Source organism: Pagrus pagrus (genome assembly GCF_965226575.1).
Source record: "Pagrus pagrus genome assembly, chromosome: 3".
Lineage (NCBI taxonomy): Eukaryota > Metazoa > Chordata > Actinopteri > Spariformes > Sparidae > Pagrus > Pagrus pagrus.
The window spans coordinates 18,704,787-18,730,454 of NC_140187.1; the positions used below are offsets into that span (position 1 = coordinate 18,704,787).

Sequence of the window (25,668 nt, forward strand, 5' to 3'; positions counted from 1 at the left end):
TTGGATCCGAGAATAGGAAGTGGCACATGTGTCTCTCGGAGGGCCTCTGGTCTCAAGTCTGGATTGGCACATTTCTCAACACATAGCTGAGAAGAACAGGCGGCGGCGTGGCCGCCTCATGACTGGTGTGTAGGTGGCCGAGCACAGTGGGAGGAAGAGTTTGAGGAATGATGGAAATTGAAATTAATTCGATTATAGAGTAAAGAGAGAGTGAGGCCATGGGGAGATGGCAAAATGATCGTTGCTGTTTTGTTGTGTATGAGATAGCTGTGTGTCAGAGTTCACTATAGCCAGGCTGACTCGTCTCACTGGATCCTGCTGCAGGGTAGAGGTGTCAACCCTTTTATTGTTGTGTTTTCCCACTCTAACCCTGTCCCCTTCTTTCCTACTGTTTCCTTGAATTCCCTTTGCTTCCTTTATTACTTTAGCTACTCATCTCTGCATTAACGCGAGCTGCCTCATCACTTTCCCCCCTGTATCTTAAGTGTACTGTATACCAGTGGGGAGAGATTTCAAGTGTCTCATTGTGTTATTTGTTTGAGTCTCAATGCACCTCAGGCTGCTGAGAGTGAGAAAAGGGATGGTGAGAAGTCTCAAGTTGGTGAGAAGTGACTTCTAACAGTGAGATGAGCCTCGCCTGCACTGCGACCAGGAAGCAGGAAAAACAGAATTAAAGTGAACTCAACGGCGTTCTCCAAGTGGATATTGATTTGAAGCCTCATGACATCTGATTTTACCTTTATTGTCTTAAGACTTAAGCTTGCATCCTTGATGTCCACGGGTTAGCCTGTCACCAAGGGGTCAGGTATTGATTTATTCAACAGACCTGCTCTGAGGTGAGGGACAGGAAGGACCAGAGGGCCATCACATTATAGATTTAGTGGATGGAAGAGCCTGACTTAAGAAAAAAATATTATTGTGCTCCTTCCAATGTCTTACCCGACTTTCTCTTGGTTTGTTCCTTTACTTTCTCTACATTCACAGTGGCAGCATAACAATCAGTCAAATAATTGTCTCATTATAACGTGTGACATTCATTTTTCACACAGCGGAGCTGATGCTTTATTCATTTTTCAGTAAACTGTCTGCATGCCTGAAGGTTCCATACAAAAGCACCAGAGTAATTATACAAAGGCAGTCTATTTTGGACATTTTAGCAGCATGTTTTAAAGAGAATTACATGAACATACTGGATTTGAAGTATCAATCTATCTACGGCTACAGAATGTGGACACAGTATCATGAACACCTACAGTGTACAGTTTAATGCAATGCAGGACAGTTGGCATGCAAGGAAAACTGCCTTTGTGAAACTTAACGTTCAATTGGTTTATGTTATATTGAGCTGGTGTTTTGGTTATTACACCCACACTCAGTTGCAGGTCATAGTAGCTCTCATTAGGCCAGAGCTTCCCAAACTTTTTCTGCAGGTCCCCCCTTTTGTAGGTAATAATATTTTCAAGTCCCCCCACCCACTCAAAAAAAACATACACGTATTTTATTTGCAAACTCCGATAGAGTTTATTTTAAACACTGTTATTAACACAGAACTGCGGCTTTAGTGTGACTTCGTGCTAAAAAAAAACTAGATAAGGAATGAGTCACATTTATAGTGAAAGGACTGAAAGTGCAGCATGCATCTGCTGTAAATGTGTTTCCTGTAACAGCATCTATTGCTTTCAACGGATGTTCTCAAAATTCCCAATGCACAAAAATGGAAACTCTCTAAAAACAAACAAAATTGGTAAAGTTGAGGGTGAGAAATGCCCCGTCATATTTTTTTATTTTTTTTTGGTAGCTGGACAAATTTGTCCATGCTTTGCTAAAAGGAGCAGAACCGTGCTTCATTAATTTCATTTCATTAATGCATTTCAAAACTCTCTCTTGACCCGGTGCTTGGTTTGTCTGTTTTGGACTACTTTAGAGACATTGTGGTGCAACATGGCAGATTAAATAGCAGAGGACCTGCTCCTTTTGATAGAACATTTTAAGGTATAAAATGCAATAATTCTTAGTTTTAGGTGATTATACATCAATGACAACATAATAATGAAAATCATATTCCATTTCTGTCCCTAAATCCTACACATGGACCTTTTTTAAAATGTGTCTTTTCTAATACATGTTGAAATTAAATTTCTCTTTCCATCATTATATTGGCAATTTTCACTTCCTCACCATTCATGAAAATCTCAATCAAAATATGGGCCTTTAAAGGCACACTCCCTAATATTGTTGGATTGCCCAAAATCTCAAGGTTTGTCCTTTAAAACATCTGTCGTGAGCTGAAGGAATTTTGGGGCTACTTTTGGGTACTATAGCAAAACCACAGGGTGTGACATGTTGGGAATTTCTCAAATTTACTAATCAAGAAGTGCTTATTATCCAAAGTCACAACATGTGTTCCTCTCATCAACAGTAAAATTCAGCGTTTCTCTTGCAACTGTTTCCAGGCCTAAACATCAACAGCGAGTCTGTGTTCTCAGCTAGCAGCGACCCACACTGCCGCCTTTGTGCCTTTGCTCCCAGTCCCACCAGGATGGATCACACTTTGTCCAAACACATGCACATTTATTCACACACAGTGTGAAAGCCTCATAACCATGAGAGGCAGACCTTTGAGACAGTTAACATTTTGAAGCATGCTGCAGGATACTGATGCAACACAAGGGCACTGCAGGAAGATAAGGAAATGAGTTGATTGTTTTAAGCTGTTGATCCTGAGTCTTGACACATAGCAGTGGGAAGTACCCTTCGTTTCTTCGTTCTCTCCTCTTTTTATGTCTGGTCAGTTTCATCATGCCTCACTGAATACTAAAACTCCAGAGACTGCACGAGCATGCCAGGAATTCACACAGCAGAGCTGGCTGGCAAACTTCTCCCTCTCGTCGAGTTTCATCACTGGTCAAATGTGGGAGTCGATAAAGCGTTGTCAGTTCTTCCTGCTGATCCTGTTTCTGCAAAAGAAAACTGAAATTCCATATTAGGACGTAGGTTTCACAGTTAAACAGAGAAGAAACTGTATAAATTGGAATAGATATGTTTTGTAAGGCTGTTTGAGTAACCCCATCTTCAGCAGATGTTCGGGTGGTTTTTGCTTCTGCCTGGTTTGGAGCATATGACACCTGAAGACTAATCACATTGTTCTACACTGTGGACAGTAGAGCTGCAGCTGATTATTGATTCATCTGCTGATTATTTACATGATTAAGTGGGTAGTCTATAAAATGTGGAAAAAGGATCGAAAATCCTCATCACAATTTCCGAGAGCCAAAAGTGACATCTTCAAATTAATTATTTTGTCCAAAACCCAAAGATTCCTCATTTGCTGACATAAATTACAAAGAAAAGCAGGAACATCTTCACATTGAAGAAGCTGTTAACAACACATCTTTTGACATTTTAATCATTTCTCAAAATATTTGGCAATACATTTTCTCTCTGGTGGAGAATAATATGTGGTAGTGTTGTTTTATTATGATCACTTTTTCCCTACCTAGACAAGTGCACCTTTAATTGGCTCATAAGACTGCTGATACAGTGTATATGACTCAGACAAGTCACATGTCTGTGTTAGTGAGGTTCAGCCATCGGTGTGGCATTGAACCAGCAGCTGCTGTTCATGACTATAATATTCACACACATTTGGTCTCCTGCTGAACTTTCAGATTTCTCAACTTATCACCCATGCTAGATAATTATACCTAAGCTTCAAAACCACCTGTTTGCACAGTGGCAGCAGGCAGATTTCCCCTGGTATAATAATGATAATTGTATTTTACCAGGTGGCCCAAAACAACTACCTGCTCCTCTCCAAACAAAGGTAGATACCCAATTACAGGTGTACTCATTTGAGTCCTAATTAAGAACCAAGTGGGTCTCATATTGTCTATAAATACAGACCTGAGTAATTTCCCTCTCCAACAGTTAAATTAATGAAACCACCAGGTTCCAGAGGGGAAGCAACACGCTTTGTTTTTAATATCTCACCTGACCCAAAGGGATCAATGTATTCTCTCGTGTTTTTAAATTAGCAGAGGTTCACTTCAGTCTGCAGCCACCTAAGATTTGATTAAAGCAGTTTCTGTTTGTATGTGCAGATGTAATATGCATCCAATCCAACCTTACTCCCTCACCTTGACTGTCATCTGACCAATGAAATCACAGGGTCAGCCAAGGCTCTATCCTGCAGCAGCAGGACCCCAGTCAGTCATGCGGGCTCCCTGGCTCAGGTTCTCCTGGCACCCATCCCCGTGTTGGTCCTGCCCGTCTGCCTGTCTTCCAGTCACATTGTAACCCATTGGTAATCAGGCAATTTCCTGAGTCTAGCTGGGAGATTTACAAATTCCCTGCTGCTTCTCCAGGTGCTACATATCATCATGCTAATAACCCCCTTATTCCCAGCACACATGCATACACAGATGAAATGTAGGCATGCACACACACTCACTTTTCCTCTTTTTCCCAATTTTTTTTGTAATAAATTAGTGAGGGTAAAGAATTGTGTCAGACACACAGAAGCTAACTAAAAGACTTGCAGTTTTCTTTTTTCCCTTTGCTACCTTTTTTTCCCCCTCCTCCTTTTCTACCATGAGTCAAAGATGACCACAGCTGTCGTACATGTTGCCCAGTTGCTAGGCAGTGGGCAGTGTTTATTTTCCTGTAAACTCGTCTTTTCTTCATCCCAGGCTCTGCGCAAATAGTCCGATTTTTCTACGTCTCGGTCAAATAGTTTGTGCTGAGAAAACATAAAAACAAAGTTAAGTCCACCACTTTGGCACTGTGTGAAATCTGGTGACGACTATGGTCTTTTCAGTCACCGATGGTCTGTTCTCTACTGCTTACTGTAGAGAGAAGCTCAGCTTGTTGAGTGCTGAGTCATACATTTTTTTCCAAACAATTTTTGGAAAGTACTAGTATCAGTAGGGCCTGTGGAAATGGTGTGTGTGTGTGTGTGTGTGTGTGTGTCATTATGCCGCTGCAGTCCTGAGGCTCCATCCTCCAAAGGGAGATATGGTGATAATGCAGAATTAGCCGCAGATCAGACAGTGTGTGTTACAGTGACAGGATCAGTGCTGTCAGTCTGACTGTCATCAGGCCTCAAGTTCCTGCCACAGCTTTTCCCCACAGAGCCGCTAGAACGCACGCTCGAGACCATTTGCCTCTCGTCGTTACATCAGTAACCGTGACAAAACCATTCTCTACGATCCGTCAGCATTCCTTGGAAATGTGTGTTTGTGTGTTTTATTAAGTTCAAATTTTCTTGGAAGAAACTATGTGTGTGCCTTGCTCTGTAGGAACCCTGAAAACTGGCTTATTAAAGTACAAGTGCTTGTACAGTTGTTGGCAGTCTTTTACTACCAGCTGGCAAGTTTAAAACATTAAAGTGAAACAGCAGAGTGCAGGACTTCCCTCTGCATGTGTGTATATATATCGTGGTTACTGAAGTACTAATAATAGAGATCACTGCAGCAGAAGTCCATTGTTCACTTCTTCATCTACATAAACCCCACTTTGTATTTTTCAGTCAAATAATTTGAAGTCCAGACAGACTCCATATGTATATGCTTGAAATCTGAGAATATACAACATCTTTGTTAATCAAAGCATTAGTGGCACCTGAGGTATGTCCTGAACTTCACTGCTCATTTCAAACTGTTAGCTGTTTCAGATTCACTGGACAAACTCCAAAGGGCATGTTTACTAGTTTGAGGAGAGCATGTGCTTGTTGTGTGTGTGCGTGGTGACAGAGAGGCCTGTTCACTCTGCACTGGTCGGTCACAATCATGAACTCTCATGTCTAGAAAGTGCGTCCTGACAGTTTGGCTCTGGACTCGCATATCTGCGGCTGAGCCACAGAGGCTCCAGGGACAAACTCGGTCACGTCTGTCTTACTGTGTGGCTGTCATCCAGATCAGTGCAGAAACATTATAAGTTTTCCTTTATTAGGGCTTATACCCTAAGAGGTTGTTCTAATAGATCTAATAGATACAGTCTTTAGAGGTTTAAGAGAAGGCTTTAAACCAATAGTGTGGTTTTAACAAGCTTTGATAGAACAAAGCCTTTAATGGCACATATGATTTATTCACGGCTCAGTATTCCATCTGCATTTTGACGGTAAAATGTCTTAGTTATTTCTCATTTTTGTCAGCAGGGAATCTGTTTATGGGTTTTCAGTTCACACTAAGGTATACAGCGAGCCAGAGAGAGTATTTCTTTCTTTGCTTTTCCTCCTGCTTAACAATATGGCTCACAGACTCTCCGGCAGATGGATGAGCGAATCATCACAGTGTGATTTGCAAATTGCTTGGTGGGCAGAGTGGTGACTTCAGAATCATAAGATGGTTTCAAATGGAGAATGTCACAATGTGTTTGTATGCTTCAACAGAAAACCCTTTCATCTCCATTAGGGCTGGGCAATATATTTGTATTATAGTCTCATATAATATCAATATCTTGATATAATATAATGATATATGTTGTCTTAGATATGATATGATATGGCGTAAATGTTGTGTTTTCCAGGTTTTAAAAAGCAGCACTATATAAAGTGATGTCACTTTCTGAACTTACCAGACTGTTGTACTTGTTACCCTTTACCCACTTACTCATTACTGATGAGTATTTATTAAATAAAATGGTGTTAATATTCTCTGAAAGTCCAATAGTCGTTAGGGCTGTCCTAAATACCATTTTTGGACTCTGGTGCTTTGTAGTACTCGACAGCGTAAATTCAAAGCTTAATCTCTCTCAAATATATTTTAGCAGCCGTTAATATAACTAGGTGGCTTTCCCGAAGGCAGGCTGTGACAAATAAATTAATGCATGGGAGGCCCTGTTGCTGTTGGTATGTACTTTTTGTGACATAATAATCGCTATTTTGCAGTTCGCCTTTATTGATAGTCTATAAGTAGCAAAAACAACAAAAAACAAAACGAGTATCCCAATCCCAAAATTGAAAAACGAATACCACATGAACGAATAGTCGAATATTCAGGTCCAGCCCGAATAGTCATCTCTACAATATTTTAATATTTGATTTTATTGTCCAGTCCTAGCATGTATGAAGTGCTTTTGAGGAAACATCAACATGCATATCATGTATCACGATATAGCCTAACGTCTAACACAAATTCAGATTTAGTACACAGCTTTGACACACCTTTAGACTGTTAAAATCTATTTGATATTTTCTTAAATTGTCTTCAATTGAAACAGCACATTCTGTTCTATTAGCCGTTCTGAGCTTATATACCACAGAGGAGCAGGATCTGACAGCTGTCTGTGGAAACTATCTTGGCCCATTTCTACCCAGGGGCTTCACTGTGTATGTGCGTGCTGCATGCTGCGTAGTAGTGTATTTTGAGGGTCATCCCAGAAAGACTTCACCCTGGGGCGAGTACGAGTGGAAAGAGGACTGACAGGCACCCCTGGGTGTGTGTATGTGTGTGTGTGTGTGTGTGTGTGTGTATGTAGTGTTAGATTCCTTGTGGCAGATGAGCTCTCTCTGGTCGCCTCAGGCTGTTAGAATAAACATGGCGGTGGATAAGAAAAGCCCATATCCTGTCAGTGCGAGACGTTTCCATTAAAATGTTAACCGTGATGAAGTGACTTGTCTTGAAATAAAAAGAGGGAAATAGGATGGCAGGCGGCTTTTTTTCCTTCAGAGGAGAATGGTCAGGATGTCTCCAGTTAAATTAAGACACCTCTGTATTACCATTTGAGACTACAGATAGAGTTATGACTGAAAGGGCAGAGTCCTTGTAGGTCTACAGTAAGAGAACAGGAGCTGGTCCAGGATGAAAATGAGAGCTGGGATCTGTTGCAGAGCTGACACTGAGGCTGGGAGGTAAAGGGAGGGGAGCAAGACAAGAGTCCAGATGTGAGACAGCCGCGCTGGCTGCCTGTTTACATTTCTCAGCTAACGGGAGTGTATTTTTAACCTCTGCCTGTTTTTGTTCTCTCTGCAGGTGCTGGAGAGTCGGGGAAGAGCACCATTGTGAAGCAGATGAAGTGAGTGGCTGCTCATTGTTTTGCTTTTCCTCCCATCATCTCTGACAAATTAATGTTTTAACTGCAGAAGCACATGTATTAACAATATGTAAATATGGTTTTCCAACATTTATTTGAGGGATCAGTATGTACTGCAGAAATATGACCTGAATATTTATAGCAATATAATGTCACCTATTGGGCTTGAATCTCAGCCCTGGTTTGACCGAGGAGGTTTTAATACCATTTTCTCATTAGCTGCTGTGTTCCGATGAATCATCATGTTTCATGAAGTGCATTTTCACCAAATCACTTTTTTGGATAGCAAAAAACCCACATGAAATGGCATTTTTGCAAAATGGCTGCTCTTATCGGATAGCAAAGCGGCTTTTATGTCACTGGCAGCGCGACACAAAACAGCGACGTCAAATCCAGACTGAACTGCATCAGAGCAGCTGAGTAGAATCCAGGCTGTGAAGTTGCATTAAAATAAACTGTCTACTCCGCAACTTCACGGTGTAATTGATTGGAGAGCGTTGTGATTGATCATGCTTCTGTGTTGGAAAGCTGCGTCAGCAGCGTACAGAGTAACTGATGCCTACTTCGTTACCATAGCAACCCATGCAGATATGTTGATTTCTGGACCCAAAGATCTGATCACTTGCAAATAATAGTCCATCGCTTAGATCTGATTTGAGAAACAAATTGGTTTAGTCTGCTGCTCAGTATGGCCTAAAATTTGCGGCAGTCATAAACATCAGATGTATGTGGACCAATGAGGAGACGGTAACCTTTCTTAAACTGATACATATGAAAATATAAATGCCATATTTCTTTCTGGTTTTCCAGACTGTGTTTGTTTGAGGTTTGACTGGTGTTCTTTTACTGAGGTCATCTTGACGCACCCTCCTCTTCTTCTTCCTCTTTGGTTTAATGGCTCCCAGATGTGCCTGACCCCTTATATTTTTAGAACAATATGGAATGGAAACACTCATTAATGTGTGCTTTCTTTTTTTCTCCTTTTTTATTTTGTTTTAGAATTTGTGCTAAATTTGGAAGAAAACTTTGGCGTTGATTGAATCCAGTGAATCTTGTGTGGATTCACTAGAGTCAATCAAATCAGCTCACAGCCTTTGTCAAATAAGATGTTTTTGCTGTGCAAACACAAGAGAAGAGAGTTCTGATGTAAGACACAAATGGTTTGATTATATAAAAAAAAGGATTTTCTTAGATGTAAAATATATTTAACTAAAGCAAAATTGTCTCATAAAATCCAGACAGGAAATCTGAAGGAGGTAGAATGCAATAATCCCTAAATGGGAGGTTTAATCTCAGCAAAGGAAAAATGACTGATGAAAACGACTTTTAACACCTCAACTACAAAATATGCAACTAATTTAATTTTCAAAGTATGATTCTTTTTAATTCAAATTCAATTAAAGCAGGTGCCAAAGGACATCTGCCAGTGAAGTTTCCTTTTCTGCTCTGTCAGACACACACACACACACACACACACACACACACACACACACGAATACATAGGTGAGCTGTATCCTCTACATCGCTGCTGATATTGTAACCAGGGATGTCCCTCCTCTGATAAATGTAATCCTCTAGCTAGCTGTTATAGTGAGTAATGCATTGAGTTTTGGTCCAGTTAGCTTGGCACTCCTTGGCTCAGAGCCAACAGGCTTGAAGTAGGCCATTAACAGGCAGTTCACAGTGAACATTTATTAGCAGCCGTATGGAGGACAGAAACAATTGAGTAATTGATCCAATCAATTGGTGAGTCTAGCCACAGTGCAGAATTAATATCTTCTTACATCTGTACTGTGCTACACATGGACGTCAGTAATACATAAGTATATTCTGATTCTGAAATGATGACAAGAAATTGGCCATGAATTTTCTGAATTACGGTTCATTATACTTCACATTTTCAATGCTGAGCAGAAATAGTTACACTAAAAGTCCACTTTTGAGTCTCCAGAGGAAGTGAGTCATGTCACCGTGTAAACCGCATCTCTGGGTTTGCTGATTGTTCCTGCTTCCAGCTGTAGGGCTTCACTGATTCTCTAAGGATGCTTTTAAAACAGAACTCTTGTAGGGAAAACTGTAATGGCCTCACAATGTGAAGATGAAGTGAGCTACTTAAAAACTTACTCTGGGAGGATGCTTGAGAGGCAGTGAGTCATAACACCATGTAAACTGCGTCTCGTCGCTTGCTGATTGTTCTTGCTGCCAGCTGTAGGGTTTCACTGTTCCTCTGTGGATGTTTTTAAAACAGAAATCTTGTAGAGAAAACTGTAATAGCTGCATGACGTGAAGATAAAGTGAGATATTTAAATCTTACTTGGGGGACGATCATATCAAATCAATAATTTTAGTTCCAATTTTGTAAAAGAGAGACTTTAATATGTACAAGCTGACGTGACCAGCATTGTGTCCAAACACTGCTAAAGATATGAGAAAGATGAGTGAGGAGGATTTCAAACACTAGTAAAAGCTAAATGAAATGAATTCACTCCTCAGGCCCTCGGGAACCCTCCCTTCTTGTCCTTAAAACAAGGGGTGAAAAGTTGTGCTAAATGTGCATTTCTACAGATGATGCAGATGAATCAAAAGTTAGTGTTTCTGTTTGCTCCACTGATTGAAGCAATTTGACAAATTTCTCAGATACACATTGCTCTAAAACGCTCTCTCATGTGCACATCAGTGAACACCTACACGCTTGGTGCTTTTGATATGTCATCAACAAAAGCACACATCATACAAAACGCAAAAAACAAGTGCTTCCAAAAGGCCAAATTATATCCTGCATGATTTTTTTTAGGATTTTTGATGTTTTTAATCCACTTACTGAAAAGGTCTCAGCCATCACTGCAGTGAAAAGAGACCAGCAGCACTGTCTTCTCTCTGCTCATAGAGGAGTAGGAGTGAATTCTTTCAGCAACCTAAAAATAGAGAACAAACATAACTGACTCAGATGTAACCCCTCAGTCCCAGACTAGACTCTGACTGAATAGGTTTCTCCTTGGTTCTCTGTAAGATGGACAAATAATAGATTTCAGAGAACCTGTGTGGGGTTTTCATATTCAAATTACGTTTAAGTGTCATATGAAGCTGTTGGGTTTCATTGAGGAGCTGTTTACATGAATATGGTTTTTCATAAAACATCAACATTTTGTTGCATTTTGGCTGTTCATACACACAACAACAGCGTTTTGGGGACCTGAAAACGCAAACTTTTAAAACCAGAGTGTAATCTTTAGAAAACCCACCCTTACTGTCGTCATGTCAACTAGCAATACCCACGACGATGTAGGTTTGCTACACCATTATTACTGTGAAGTGATGTCTCGCTGCTCTGTAGAAGAAAGCGTTTGTGTGCAGGCACATGGTGTTATTCTGTGGTGTTAAATTGCAAAGTTACACCTCCACCTACTGGCCTGGCATGCATACCAGAGCGTTGCCGTTTTTGCGGATCCGTGTGGACGAGGATCGTTTTCACAATGTTGTTGTATGAACACGGAACTTTTTCAAAATGCAAAGGAAAAACATTCCCATTTTTAGCACAACTTTTGTCACGTAAACGCAGCCTTAATCGTGTTCTGAATTTCACGAGAACATTTGAAAATATCTTCCTGTTTTCAATTCTGCATTCTCATTCTGCACAAGTAATGGCCGCATTAATGATGGGATTTCAAATCAATCCAGTTTCAGAGGTGTATTTAAGACGTCCCCTGGTTGACACTAGACGTGCAAGTTATTTTTAACACGGGAGTAATGAAATATTTAAATAAGATGGAAGCAGCTCACACAGTCCATACAATTTAATAAGCATTGGCAAGTTTCAAGTTCAGTGTGTGTGAAAATGTTGTTTTTATCGAAACGCTACTAGTTTTGAATACTACTCCTACATATTTCATCTGATCTATGAAATATCCAGCCAGACTGGTTTCCTGTAATTGGTTGCCAAATGAGTCTCACTCACTTTAATCCTTTTGCACAGCTTTAAAACTCTCTATTATTCCAGATATTATCCAAAGTCAGCATGATTTCCATGTTGCAGATTACAAACACGGGTTGTCTATCATTAAAATTAATAACGATTGTGCCTCAGGGATGTTTGAGTGCTCCCTGCTGCAGTTATAGATGTATGAACAATGGATATCGCCGATAAATGTTGAATGAGACACTGCATAAATTCTGATAGGCCCAGTTAAAATCTGCGTATAAATAATGTGTTGAGGTGTAGAAAGTGCAATTTCCTCTAATAACAAAGAACGAGCAACACTTTGTGTCCACATGTGCCACCCCAACGTTAGATCACGATAAAATAACTCTTAAAATAGTGCTTTTTAACACAAAGTCTGTTCACAATCATGTCAGTCAAAAATGATTTTTATGAAATTAGCAAAAGTATTGTTTGGATCAGGGGAAAACACTGTGGGTTTTTAGTCCTCTTGGCTGTGACTCACAGTGTTTCACAGTGGGCTCACTTGAATTTTAATGAGGTCCCATTCAGCACATCACAACAACCACTGAGCTCCCTGGCTGTGTGGCTCTGGTCTCTGGGCTGTGACAGGCCAGAGGAGACGGTTCTGTTTGGTTTCCAGCCCAGCAGCCACTGTCTCAACCTCTTGCTTTCTCAACCACATGCCTTTTTCTCTCCGTCCCTTACCACAGCTCCAACAGCAAGTAAATATTTGTTTTAGTGTCCTCTAGCTGAGAGATAGAAAAACGGCTGAATTTTCCCAGTACTGCAACTCAGCAGGGATTTGTGACCACACACATGGACCGGATCGCCTGTGATGGATCAAATTAAATATCAATGAAATATACAGTATATAATCTTAGATAAGGTGTATGTTAATAAATATTGTACAACATTTTAACAATGGAATGAAACAATTAGCAAGATAGTCTCCATTCGCACCTGTTGCCCAACAATAAACAAGCACAATACATATCAGCTGTATCTTCTTGACAAGGCTGTAGGTTTGATTTCAAAGATGCTCCTTTATCATGTCATTTTTCTTCTCATGCGTTCCACAGGCTGTAATATTATATTCTGTGGTTTTATTTTATAGGTAGATATTTGTACTGTGTTGACTTCAAGGTTTTCTAACTTGTTTTTATCCCTATTGAGCCTGTTTGTCATTGTGTTCAGGAAATTTGCAAATTACAGCTTGTAATGGCTTGGTTGGTTGCACACTAGATGATATCATCTTGTAAAACAAGATTGGGCAATTTCCAGAAAGCCCAAAGTGACATCTTCAATTGCGTCTTTTGTTCAACCAACAGTCTAAAACCAAAAGACTCTCTATTAACTATCATGAATGACAAAGACAAGCAGCAATTTCTTACTTTTAAGAAGTTGGAACCAGCTACTGTTTTTTTCCAGGAAAATTACGATTCAAGAAAGCAAAATAGTTGGTGATTAATTTTCTCTTGATTGACTAATTGATTAATCAACTAGTCATTGCAGCTGTACCTGGTACTTTATGATAGATGATGCTGTATTTACAAATCACTGTGTTTAACTGCATTATCTCTGATTCACGATCACTTCTAGTCTCGAGAAGATTAACAGTGAATGAAAAGATGAAATTATTTTACTCTGTTTTTATTATTATTGCATCAGTGTATGTAAATGTGTAATCATATGTGATGATGTCAGTAGCAGTGTTGTTTTAATGTCGCATTGTAATTTTCAACAAGTCATTTTTCTACCCTTCCCCTCCCTCTGCTCTCTGTGTTCAGGATTATCCATGAGGATGGATACTCAGAAGATGAGTGTAAGCAGTACAGAGCAGTTGTCTACAGCAACACAATCCAGTCCATTATGGCCATCATCAAAGCCATGGCCAACCTTAAGATCGACTATGAGGAAGCTACCAGAGCGGTAAGTGTCTGACAAAAAAACGTTCATCCTCTTCAGTAAAACGATGATTGACATGCAGCAAAGATGGCCGCGTTGTTGCAGAAAGGGGCTTGTGCTGCTGTTAGCATGAGCCACTGGAAAACCGTTGCTTCATAATAGAAATACCTTAACGGTACTAACAAAACCTTGTGTGAGCCTGTTAAAGTATAGTGTAAAATGGCTACACTCATCTCGGTGATATCATCTCTACTCATTACCACCAAAGCCTCCACTCTGCCTCCATCCTAACCACCCATATCTAGCCGTGAGGATTAGAAGCTGCAGAGTTTATGCAGCTCCAGAATTTCTCTTGAGTGCCGTATGACAGATTGTACAAGAAATCAACTCCAGGTAGCAGATGCTGAAGATGGACTCCTGCAGTGTATTATCTGTCCCTGCTTGTGCGTGTGTGTGTGTGTCTCTTTGTGAGTGTGCTGTTAAAAGAAACGGTAAAGCACTGCCTGTAATCGGGGCACCACCCAGGGAGATGATAAGATCACAGAAATAAAGTTACTCAGGCATTACTCATGAGAAGAGAAAATAATGATTCCTTTTTCTCGCACACAAATATGAATCATATATTCTGTTTCACAGATGATTTGAGAGATAATTTAGTTATAGAGGATGAAGCAATCTGTCACCTCCTACATCAAAGTACACTTGAAAGGAAGGGAAAGGCAGAGAAAAGGAGACAATGGTGCTGTCATACCTTTCTCACAGTCCAACAATTCAACTTAATGTGCACATTTCGATTTATATATTTCTCTTGCTAATAACCGTGATCCATGTTTCTTAGTTTGTAAACGACATCAGGGAATCAGACCTCAGGCTTTTAATTGTGCTAAATTGGGAGAAGTAATAAAACATGCTTTCTGCAGATCTTTTTGGAAACCCTAATAATCCCTGTTTTGCTGTGCATCTTTAATACGTGTGTTCTTTCCAAATTTCACTCACTCTCCCTGTTGACTTTCATTCCACAGAAATTGGATATAAACGTAATTTAATGAGGAAAGAGCGTTTTCGCCACCTGGTATATAGTATGTCAGGATCAGCTCTTCCAAAGTAGCTAGCTCCACGTGACAGGTCCAGGACAGATCAGTGTTTCGTGAATGAGTTTATGAGTCTCACCTTCTCCCCGCTGCAGTAGCCTACAGAGTGCTCTGAGTACCCTGGAACATTTCACAGACTTCAATTAAAAAGACAATATTTATCTAAGAGCCAGAAAGAACGCAGTCAGCATTCAAAACCAGTGTGTGACTGAATCTCTTTATTTATACATACAGTAGAGAACAAGCTGCTTTTAGTGTTTGCCAAACATGACAATGACTGCAAACGTTTGGTAACCAAATACTAGTTGGTTTAGAGCAATATCTCTGCCAATGCCGTGCACTTGTCTAAATAGGTCATGTTGGATTTTTACACAATTGATTTTACATCAGGGCAGTCCCCTTTAACACATGCAGGTTATTGCATGTGTCCATGTGAGTTTAATTTGAAAAGAGTCTTTTTGTTTGTGAAGGATACCAAAGTTGGGACTTGTAGCTTCAGAACTTCCCAGCCAAAAACTTGATTGTAACTGCTGCCTTCTGAGGTTAACCGAAGGCCTGTTATTTAGGCTGGTCAAGGAGAGCGGAGGTAGGAGAAAGCTTTGGTATCCTGCATTTCTGTTCTGCTGACGTCAATATAAAACCGCTTTTGCTGCTATAGCAAGGGAATTTAATTACTACCACGTGATACACAGTAAAGCACTGCAAATGTACTGTGACCTACAGCTTAAGTGGAGGGCCAAACAATGGTTAACTAATATATGAAAGTCTGCTTTTAATAGATAACATAAAAAGTTTAGGTCAGTCCCTGTTAAACACAAAGGGTCAGAGTTGTACGACGAAGGTGATGTAAGCTGTGGACGATGCCCTTCTCTTGCTCCCAGTGATTATAGCTGCAGCACTAACTTTGATTGTTTACACATAAATCCAATAACATCAGTAGTCCATCTGATTGGTGGCTGATGACTAAGTTCCAGTTCAAATATTGCAAACACCGAAAAGGTGAACACCAAGGTTGCATGTATGGTCAAAACAGTCCCCTTAAAATGGATTGAATAAGGAACAATTCTTTGTGGTTACGAGAACTTGCTCACAACCAGAATCTCCCAGGTTTTGTTGTGTCAGTCAACAGCAGCCTGCAATCTTAACCTGTTCTTGAGTGAGACATTAAGCACCAGAAACGTGAATGTTAAAGTACTGTCTACCATGTGATGCGTTTGTTTGTCCAGGCCACTGCACCTTAATAGATGGACTCATTACAGTTCTAAGCTTTATGATAAATGACTGTGTGATGGCCCAGAGCCAATCCGCCATAATATCTGATCACACTATACCTCACTGTTTGGTGTACTCTGTTTCTTCAGGTCTCTTTAATGCAGTCTGAATGGTTGAGAAAGCATATCTCTTTAAAGTTAGCCATCAGACATGTCAAATCCGACTTGTATGGAGTGGAGGGCTGCAGGAACTTATTATTACATAACCAGGGAAATAAACCGGCTGTTTTTCTTTCCATCCTGGAAAAAGCAGTTCCCAGTGGTTGTAGTTCTTATCTGCAAATTCTAAGCAAAAATGACTGAGATAACTGCTTATAAAAAGCATCAATTACCACAAGCACAGACTGCAGTAAACGTGACAACAGCCAGCTACAGTTGGTATGGTGGCAAGAGCAGCTGGCTGATGAGCACTCACCATATCCCATTTTTGTTGGCCAGGCAAGTTTAGGCAGAAAACTTCCAGTTCAGTGAATCTCAGCTCAGTTTTTGTTGTGTTTTCTTTCTAACTGCTGATTACATTCCAAGAACCTCTGTCACTGTTAGCCATGATAACAATATTATATATGTTATGATATACAATAAAAGCTGCAAAAGTGTTTACATCTGGAATTGAACAGTAAGCTAAAAATCATACACTTTATGTAAAAAGTTTTTTTAAATTAATTTCAGTCCTTTTGCCACATTCTGACCTCTCAATATCATATATTTGTAGAAATGAAATACACTCAGGCCCACCATTACTTGGAAGTAGAATACAAGTGGAATGTTATCCATGTATAAAGGAAGTCCTAAATAATAAAACTGCAGTGTTTATTAGCGTCATCTAGTGAAGAAAAATGAGCGTTAATAACCTTAATATCTTTTTAAAAGACCTTCTCTATCTAATGATGTGTGTCCCTCTTTTGTCAGGATGATGCCCGCCAACTGTTTGCCCTGTCAGCAGCAGCAGAGGAGCAGGGCATCCTGCCAGAAGACCTGTCCAACGTCATCCAACGACTGTGGGCCGACGGTGGCGTCCAGAGCTGCTTTACACGGGCTCGAGAGTACCAGCTCAATGACTCTGCGGCTTAGTGAGTGACTTACTTACATAAAATGACACACTTTCTTTTTTCCACACCTCTATTGATAGATATCAGGCTGCTCTATCAGCAAATCAAGGTTGATAATATTGAATTTTCTTGTCCAAGAGTTATTTGGTTACTTTTGCAATGAGGTTTATGTTTTGGTTTGAGGAGCAGAGCGTGAGGATAATCTGTAAAAATATTGAATCCTCCACCCTGTCTTTACAACCTAAGCTCATCTCAAGTGTTGCGTCGGCCATACAGCCCATTCTTTACTTCATTTATTGTTAATATGACACCACACTACATTTTCTCTGCATACTCACAGCATGCAGAGGAGCTTCGGTTATTAATAGAGAAGACGTTACAGTTTGTTTAAGCAGTGGCTTTCCCTTTTTAGAGCAGTCGCGTTGTAAATCTGCAATGACACAGCAACCTCAGCCTCTCGGCTCAGGTCTTAATTACCTCAATTACCCTCATCTCTGAGTGCTGCATTTGTTGGCCACATTGTTATAATGTTCCAGTATAATAACACAGGAGCATGAGGTAATTGTGAGAGGCTGCTGGTTGGAGGTGAGAGGTGGCTATCACTCTGACCCTCAAGAGATGTATTGCTGCTCCTACATGGGCGCCCAGAGGAAACAGAGAGCCTCAGCCTGCGTTCACGAGCAGCTGGAGGAAGTAGCTGCACTGATCTCTGTTGAATACACAAGGCCTTTGATAATACTGTGACACCTCCAGAATGTGTAAACTGTCACAAGAGCGTTAAGTGTTTCACAAATGATTGCTTTGCATCGAGGCACTGTTTAACTTGCAGGGGGAGTTGCATTGTTCTCTGTTTGTGTTGGCCAGGATAATCATAACTTCTCCATCCCTGCCTCACTGCTCCCAGTCGACCAGGAAGCGCACGAGTGGACAATGTACAGTGTTTCATCGCGGCTTTGCAGAGCGCTGAAAGAGCCGGTTGATATAAGTGAGGACTGAATGAGTCTGGCACTTGACCATAATCCATGTCTGAGCACCTGCTGAGAGCCAGAAAAAGGAAAGATAAAGAGAGAGAGAGAGATGGCACAGCTCACACTCTCTCTCACTGGTTTTAAGAAAGGAACATGTACTACACACTAAAAAATAATGGATCCAGCTGCCATTATTTGAGGAACTAACCTAAAAAGAATGCATAAAAATGCGCCAACCTCCCTCGCACGCTGGGTTAAAACTGTACTGTTTCACACTGGCGACTGTACCTGATAATCATTTACTCCACTGACAAAAATAAACATGGCGGAGTTGTTAAACCTTATATAGCAACTGTTCTTTCTCCATTAGCAATACTTTGGTGACACTACACTCGACTACCTTGTTTTATTCAAGTGTAAGCCGACCAAATTCAATTAATCTTCGAGGCGTATAAACCCACTGGCCAAATTATGCAGTGTTACACTATCTGATGTGCAGACTACAAAAGCAGCCTAAACCTCTGTGGGGGAGCAGGATTGTGATTAAACTGTCAAGCACGTGGTGTGAGGTTATGCAGCGGACGCTCTAATATCTACACCGAGGCTGTGGATTGTATGGGATTACACACAGTTGTTACACAACACAGTTTTTTTTTAAATGTATTTATGCAGATGGATATTGTGGTGAAAGATGGCCAGAAAATACTTCATTGTGTCTCCCATGGTAACATTTTATGAGTAACAGTTGATAATGGTTTTGTATTTTGGGCTTTTATCAGGGTTTAGGCATGCTGGGCTGGGAAGTCAGATTGCTTTATTTGGCCATGTTTGGCAAACATTCTCTCTCTGTTTCCCTCTCTCTCTCTTTTTTTTCCACACACACACACAAACACACACACACACAGCTTCTTCTTAAAAGATTCAAAACAATGCAAATTATGGAGAAGCAGAATGTCAACACATTAAATTAAAATGTGTCAAAACTCTCCAGATTCCTTCTTTCCAGCTAAGTGAAAATGTAAAAATAGAACAAGTTTAATATTTATCATTCATAGGTTTTATTCTAACACTGAATTTGGTGCCGTGTTGTGGCCGTCTATTCTTTCTGATGTCGCTTATCATAGTTTATCAGGGGATTTAAATAAGCCCGCAACTATTTAATGAATAGTTTATAAAATGTCCCACAGCCCAAAGTGACGCCTTCACATTGCTTCTTTTGTTCAACCAAAACCCACAGACTGTTCATTTACAGTCGTTATTGAAAAAGAAAAGCAGCAAATTCTTACATTTAAGAAGCTGGAACCAAAAAGTGATTGATAAAACTAGGAAGGAAATATTAAAAATCCTTTGTTATACACTGTAGTGGCTAAATCATTGCTCTCCAAAAACCAAAATTGTGTGTGTGCAGTGGATATGAAAAGACACGCATCTCAGTGTCCTTTGGCAGGAATGACTTTTTATGTCTCTGAGCACACATGATCATGTTTGATTTAACACAACAGCTACCACAAGTCTTCTTTACCATGCTTCATCCATATTGGTGTCCTTAGGATGCAAATGCAAAAGAAGCTCTGAGTATTATTTATAAAGACTTGCTGAACAATTTGTTACATGTCACAAGTTAGATTCATTTGTAACTTAGGCCGCTGTAACACAACTTGCTGCCAGCAGTAGGCCCTTCTGTTTTTCTCAGGTCCGTGTGAGGAAACAGAGGGGACCTGAAATAACCTTCCCTGAAATACAGCAGCTCAAGATCTGCTCGCTCTGTTAGGTTACAGGGCAGCGCTCTTAATTTTCAAATGTATTGTTTATGTCCGTGTTCCCATCAGCTACCTGAACGACCTGGAGAGGATAGCCAAGTCAGATTACATCCCCACACAGCAAGACGTGCTGCGGACCCGAGTGAAGACCACCGGCATCGTGGAAACACATTTCACCTTCAAGGACCTGCACTTCAAGTAAGATCCCACTCTGAAAAGCTTTTCTCAACTGCAGAAGCTCATTTGTGAAAGATTTTTGAAATTGTTAAAGGTGCAGTCACCATTTCATTTAACCTTCCAATTTGCTCAGTTGGTGGGCCCCTTGAGCCGATATGCAATCCCGATTCAGCTCAGCAGGTGACAGCAATTAATTGATTAGGCTTATTCTCACCACGAGGCACACATCAACAGCTTTTAGTTTGAATTGTTTGGATGGTTGCCTGAAACATTTTGGCACAATAAACATTATCAGAAATGCGTCAGAGAGGAATACTGTGAAACCCGTTGTGATCTCCACAACTTTCCAAACCCATCACTGTGTCATTTGAAGACACTTGATAAAGCAATCAAAAAATCCTTAAAAATGAAACTGTGTTTCGACAATAATGACTGTTATTTGAAGATTTCTCCAACCGAGGATGATTCATCTGAGAGCGCGCTAATGAGTTGTGCCTTTATGTTTGCACTAAAAGCATTCTGTGTTTGCCAACGCACAATGTTTCCACCATTTTTGAAAGTCAATAAAGTTCACAGAAAGGAAAACATGTGTCTTCCGATTTGTGGGGTTCTTGAGAAGTTGCTGTCTCATTTCAGCAACTGAGCTTGAGACGTCTTTAGCCCAAACAGCTCATCCCACTTGATACTGTTACAGTGGGGACATGGTACATATTGCTCATACACAAAGAAAAAAGAGAAACTCTTTTTTTTTTGTTATCCCACACAAACTATACATATGTGTGGGATTTTCGCGTGCTTATCACAGCCAGGTTACACATAATAATGATAATGAGAAAATGTCTCAATATTATGGAAGACAAACGCATTATTACCGCTTCAGTCTGTTATCTTTAATGCCAGTCTACACCCATACTTCTAAGAAATTGTCCCGTTTTTACAATGCAAATGTCATTCTGATAGTGGTATACTCCTCATTGTTATAAGAAACCTGACGATTGTAGTCATCCCTCACAAATACATTTATATCTTACTGACACATTAGTCACCGCAAAAGATTTGGAAATAGCAGAGGAAATTGTGAAATATAAAACGCTTTCAGTCAGACTTTAACTGCTCTATCAAGGCAGTGGAAATGAAAAGGTGTGTGTGCGTCTTCTTCCAAGCCGGCTGTGTGTCCGTGTCGAATATTTAAGTCTCACATTTGCATCCTTTGATTTATTTTACTTCTCTTTGGACGACATAAATCAAATCCAACCAGCATATGTTTACCCTTAGCAGCTTTTCAGTGCTGTGCTGCTGCGATATATTGAGCTTATGTAAGCAGCGCTGGAGACGATGAGCGCACCGCTGAGGTAAACAGTCTAAAGTGTGTCACTGTTATAATGACTTGTGCTTACTCAGCCTGAAGCTGGGCTGTCCGCGATACTCAAAGGTCTGCTCCAATGAACCCAATTCTGCAAAGTGAAAACTGCTTAGCACGATGAGTGCAGTGTCATGACAAAAAGTGCGTCACTGTGCTATGCTACAAACGGTCGCTGGCAGCTTAAAAGTCGTCAGTCCGCCCTCTCTCGTCTATCTCTTCATGAATAAGTCATGGAGGGTCTCCATGCCCCAACCTGTCTGAAGGCCGCCTGTTTTGTAGTAATATTGTTTATTATTTTGAGGTTGACTTGAAGTACACAGAGAGTGAGCTTGTTTTTCACTGGAGCAGATGATGCCTCACCCCCTTATAAGGCCACCTGTTGCCACAGCAACTGCAGCGAACTAAAATGCCAACAAATGCCAGGAAAATGACAAGGCCTGTACAGTGGAAAGAGGGCAAAGCTGAGACATATTCACTGGAGAGAGAGGGGGGGAGACCTTGAAGCTGTTAAGCTTGTCTGGCAGTGTTCAAAACAGCACGTTCAAGCTTGTTTGTCTCTGTGCAGGATGTTTGATGTCGGTGGCCAGCGGTCAGAGAGGAAGAAGTGGATCCACTGCTTCGAGGGAGTCACGGCTATCATCTTCTGCGTGGCCATGAGTGCTTACGACCTGGTCCTGGCTGAGGATGAGGAGATGGTGAGTTCACACTAGAGCCCATTCCCAGGCTGATTTAAATAAAAGGGAGGTTTGGGTTTTCAGTGAACTCATTTCCTCTATGTGCCCTAGTTGTGCTCTCTAGTAATCTCTTTATCTCTGCATTTTGTGCCCGTCCCACCCAGAACCGGATGCACGAGAGCATGAAGCTGTTCGACTCCATCTGCAACAACAAGTGGTTCACAGAGACGTCCATCATCCTGTTCCTCAACAAGAAGGACCTGTTCGAGGAGAAGATCGCCCACAGCCCTCTGACCATCTGCTTCCCAGAGTACACTGGTACAGTCAGAGCGTCTCAAACAAGCACAGGACACAGCCAACATGTAGACAAAGCCTCAGTTGTGTTTCTTATTTAACATATCCTAACAATGTAAAAGTCAGTCTGAAGTTAAACCGTTTTAAAACGAGTAAAATATTCTGTCAATACGATGTGATATGTTCACTTTTCCCAGTTAAGTTGTTCTTTGTTTCTGTAACAAACTCATATAACAATGTTAAACCTATCCCCAGTGTGTGCCCATCACGCATTACCATTCTGTTCAATTTAAAAAGATAAGCACCCATTTCTTTGAATAATTACCCAGCTATCTTTGAAGAACCAATAAAGTAGTTGAACAAATTATTTCCAAAACCCCCAAAGACTCTTCCAACCATCTGGATGAAAAACTATTTTGTTTGCCTCAAGATAAAAATTATTTTTATTAAACTGTTTCTTTAGTTGCAGCTGCTGCTTAATCCAGTTTGCCAGAAATTAAGTTTTGTCATTTTGTACAACACAAGAAAAATATCAACTTTTTTTCTAATCGAAAATTGATCGAAATGAGCCTTTAATTTCGCCAGTCAAATTCAAATGCACGTAAGCGGTCAGGGGGTGTCATGGTGCATTTAAGTGCACCTCATAAAAAATGTTAATGACAGCTGACGGGGCATAAAAGTCTAAATTTAACAACAGCATAGCCGTCACTGCTGAAAATCGAAAGTAAAATCAAATGGTGGATTTTGAGAGTGGTGACACCCCAAGTTAGAAGCATGAATACACATTTATAATTCATTTGGATCAAGTAACAGAAGCTTTGTGGCTGAACTTGACTATCACAACATTTTCTGTCATCACTCATTTTAAACGTCAGTATGCAATCTCAGAGCACTGCTGTTGACTAATATTGTCCTATGTCCTAAGTTTTGTAATTTTGATTCAGATTATATAAATGGTGCTTTTGACATTCGGAGCTACCATCTTTGTTTTAATCATGAAACTAACTAGATGAAATAATATTTTTCATCCAAATGGCTAGAAGGATTTTTTTAGGATTCTGGAAATCCATTCATGACAGTAGTAAATGTTGTTAAAAGGTGTGTTTCTGTGAAGAGTATCTACTCAGCATTGTTTGAAAAAGCCAAATACTTTCTGTGTGACTTGAATGAAACACTTATTATACCTAACTTTATTTGAATCGAACTACAATGCAGGACATTTACAGAGCACTTCATATAAAAAAAAACATAAAATGAACATAAAACCAGGGAAAGAAAATCAAATCCCCTGATCCCCTCTGCAGATTCTCTCACACTCCTCTAACTCCTCCTCATCACTCCCTGTCCCTCAGGCCCCAACAAGTACGAGGAGGCTCAGGCTTACATCCAGACCAAATTTGAGGATCTGAACAAGAAGAAGGACACCAAGGAGATCTACACCCACTTCACCTGCGCCACCGACACCAAGAACGTGCAGTTTGTGTTCGACGCCGTCACTGACGTCATCATCAAGAACAACCTGAAGGACTGTGGCCTCTTCTAACAACCTGTCTGAGGAAGAGTCAAGGTGAGTTAAGAGAAATGACTCAAAGTGGTTCAGCTTTATAACATGTCACAAAATTAAGCCTGTTTGAACTGACTGATTTTTTCTTTTGTATTTTATCAGATTACTTGAACAGATCGGTGACCATACAGATATAGGGGAATATACACACATCATGAATGACTGCACTGGCCAACCACGATTTCTGCTTTGATCTGCTTTTTATAAAGACACCTAAGAGACTGAAAACCCGACGAGCCTTGTGGAATTTCAACGATTGCTGATCCAGTCACTCGTATTGTTAACTCTTTGGGCTATGACCACAAAAATCAACATTTATTATTGTATTTTTGTTCTTTTTTTTTTTTCTTCTTCTTTATTTTCAATTTACTAGAGGAGTCAAAGGAGAACTTTTTTATATAAATGCGTTCATCTTACTTTTAGAAATTCTGATGTGCAAATTATTAAACTTTTAATCACATGAAGCTTATTTTTTAAGAGTTGAAGCACAGGCATGGACATAAAATATGATTGATAAAGGAAAGTGCTTTTTTTGGAATATATATATATATATATATACATATATATATATATATATTATATATAATGTTTACATAAGTTCATCATTCATAGCCAAACCGTATATTGTTCTGCATGAGTCAACAAGGCAAATATTAGCTCTGTAATCTGCACAAATTATCTAACATTCCTACAAAATGATCATAAAAAATAATAAAACGTTGAAAAGAAAAAGAAAAAAAAAAAAGCTTCACGTGCCGGGGGAAATTATGGCAAAATTCTAACTGATATTTAAAGTATGTGTATACCTAACATTCTCTCACTTTTTATAGTACCATTTCCATGTCTGTTGCAGTATGTTTGTGCCTTGACTTCTGTTTACAACCAATTCCTAGATATGCTTTTAGTACTGTCTGACCTACTGTGCGCCTATATTTTTCTTCCATTTTTCTGCCTAGCACCTATGAATATATAGTGATTATTAATGAGAGACGAAAATCTAATTCAGAAAAAGGTTAGTGTTTTTGGTAAATATTAAAATGCTTTGAAAGTCCTTTATGATTTAATTTAAATAAAAGTAGAGATCACCTGACTCTTGCACATTGTTTTTCTTCTCTTGTGTTTTTTAGTGCGACACTGTTTGATTTTTATGTGGTGGACTTGCTGGAGTACTTGGGGTTAAGAATAATCAGTACTTTCTACAAAATTGTATTTTAAAGGCGCTTGTTGACAGTTTTACACCATTAAAGTAACTATATGGATGTTATAATGGTGGACAGACAGTCTCAGTCATCACATCCTCAACCAGGAAGGAAGAAACAAACTTGCGGAATAAGCTGCTGTGGTGTTTGGTTGCCATAATAAAACAAACAAACAAACAAAAAGCATACTCCCTGATGTCACATGGGTTGAAATGACCAAGGGAAGTAGTCATGTGACGCACCTTATTTCCAGTCAACACTCACTGAAAAGGTGACATAATCCTGAAACTGCGCAGTTTATGTTCACTTTAGAGACTATGTAACTTTAACAGCAGCCATTATGGCCACATGTGACAAATAAGGGATAGTTTATTTATTTATT

The 25,668-nt window shown here is 40.0% G+C and overlaps 1 protein-coding gene across 1 annotated transcript in view; it reads left to right on the forward strand.

Annotated features, from left to right (window-relative positions):
* Positions 1–25,177, forward strand: part of LOC311253886 (guanine nucleotide-binding protein G(i) subunit alpha-2) — a 60,346-nt gene extending 35,169 nt beyond the window's left edge. Inside the window, exons 2-9 of the mRNA XM_084347756.1 lie at positions 7,971–8,013; positions 13,759–13,900; positions 17,148–17,308; positions 20,085–20,213; positions 22,121–22,250; positions 22,394–22,547; positions 23,876–24,090; positions 24,190–25,177. Of these exons, the coding sequence (XP_084203882.1) occupies positions 7,971–8,013; positions 13,759–13,900; positions 17,148–17,308; positions 20,085–20,213; positions 22,121–22,250; positions 22,394–22,547; positions 23,876–24,066 (950 nt within the window). The 3' untranslated portion in view covers positions 24,067–24,090; positions 24,190–25,177. The remainder of the gene's footprint in view (positions 1–7,970; positions 8,014–13,758; positions 13,901–17,147; positions 17,309–20,084; positions 20,214–22,120; positions 22,251–22,393; positions 22,548–23,875; positions 24,091–24,189) is intronic.
* Positions 25,178–25,668: the final 491 nt, after the last annotated feature.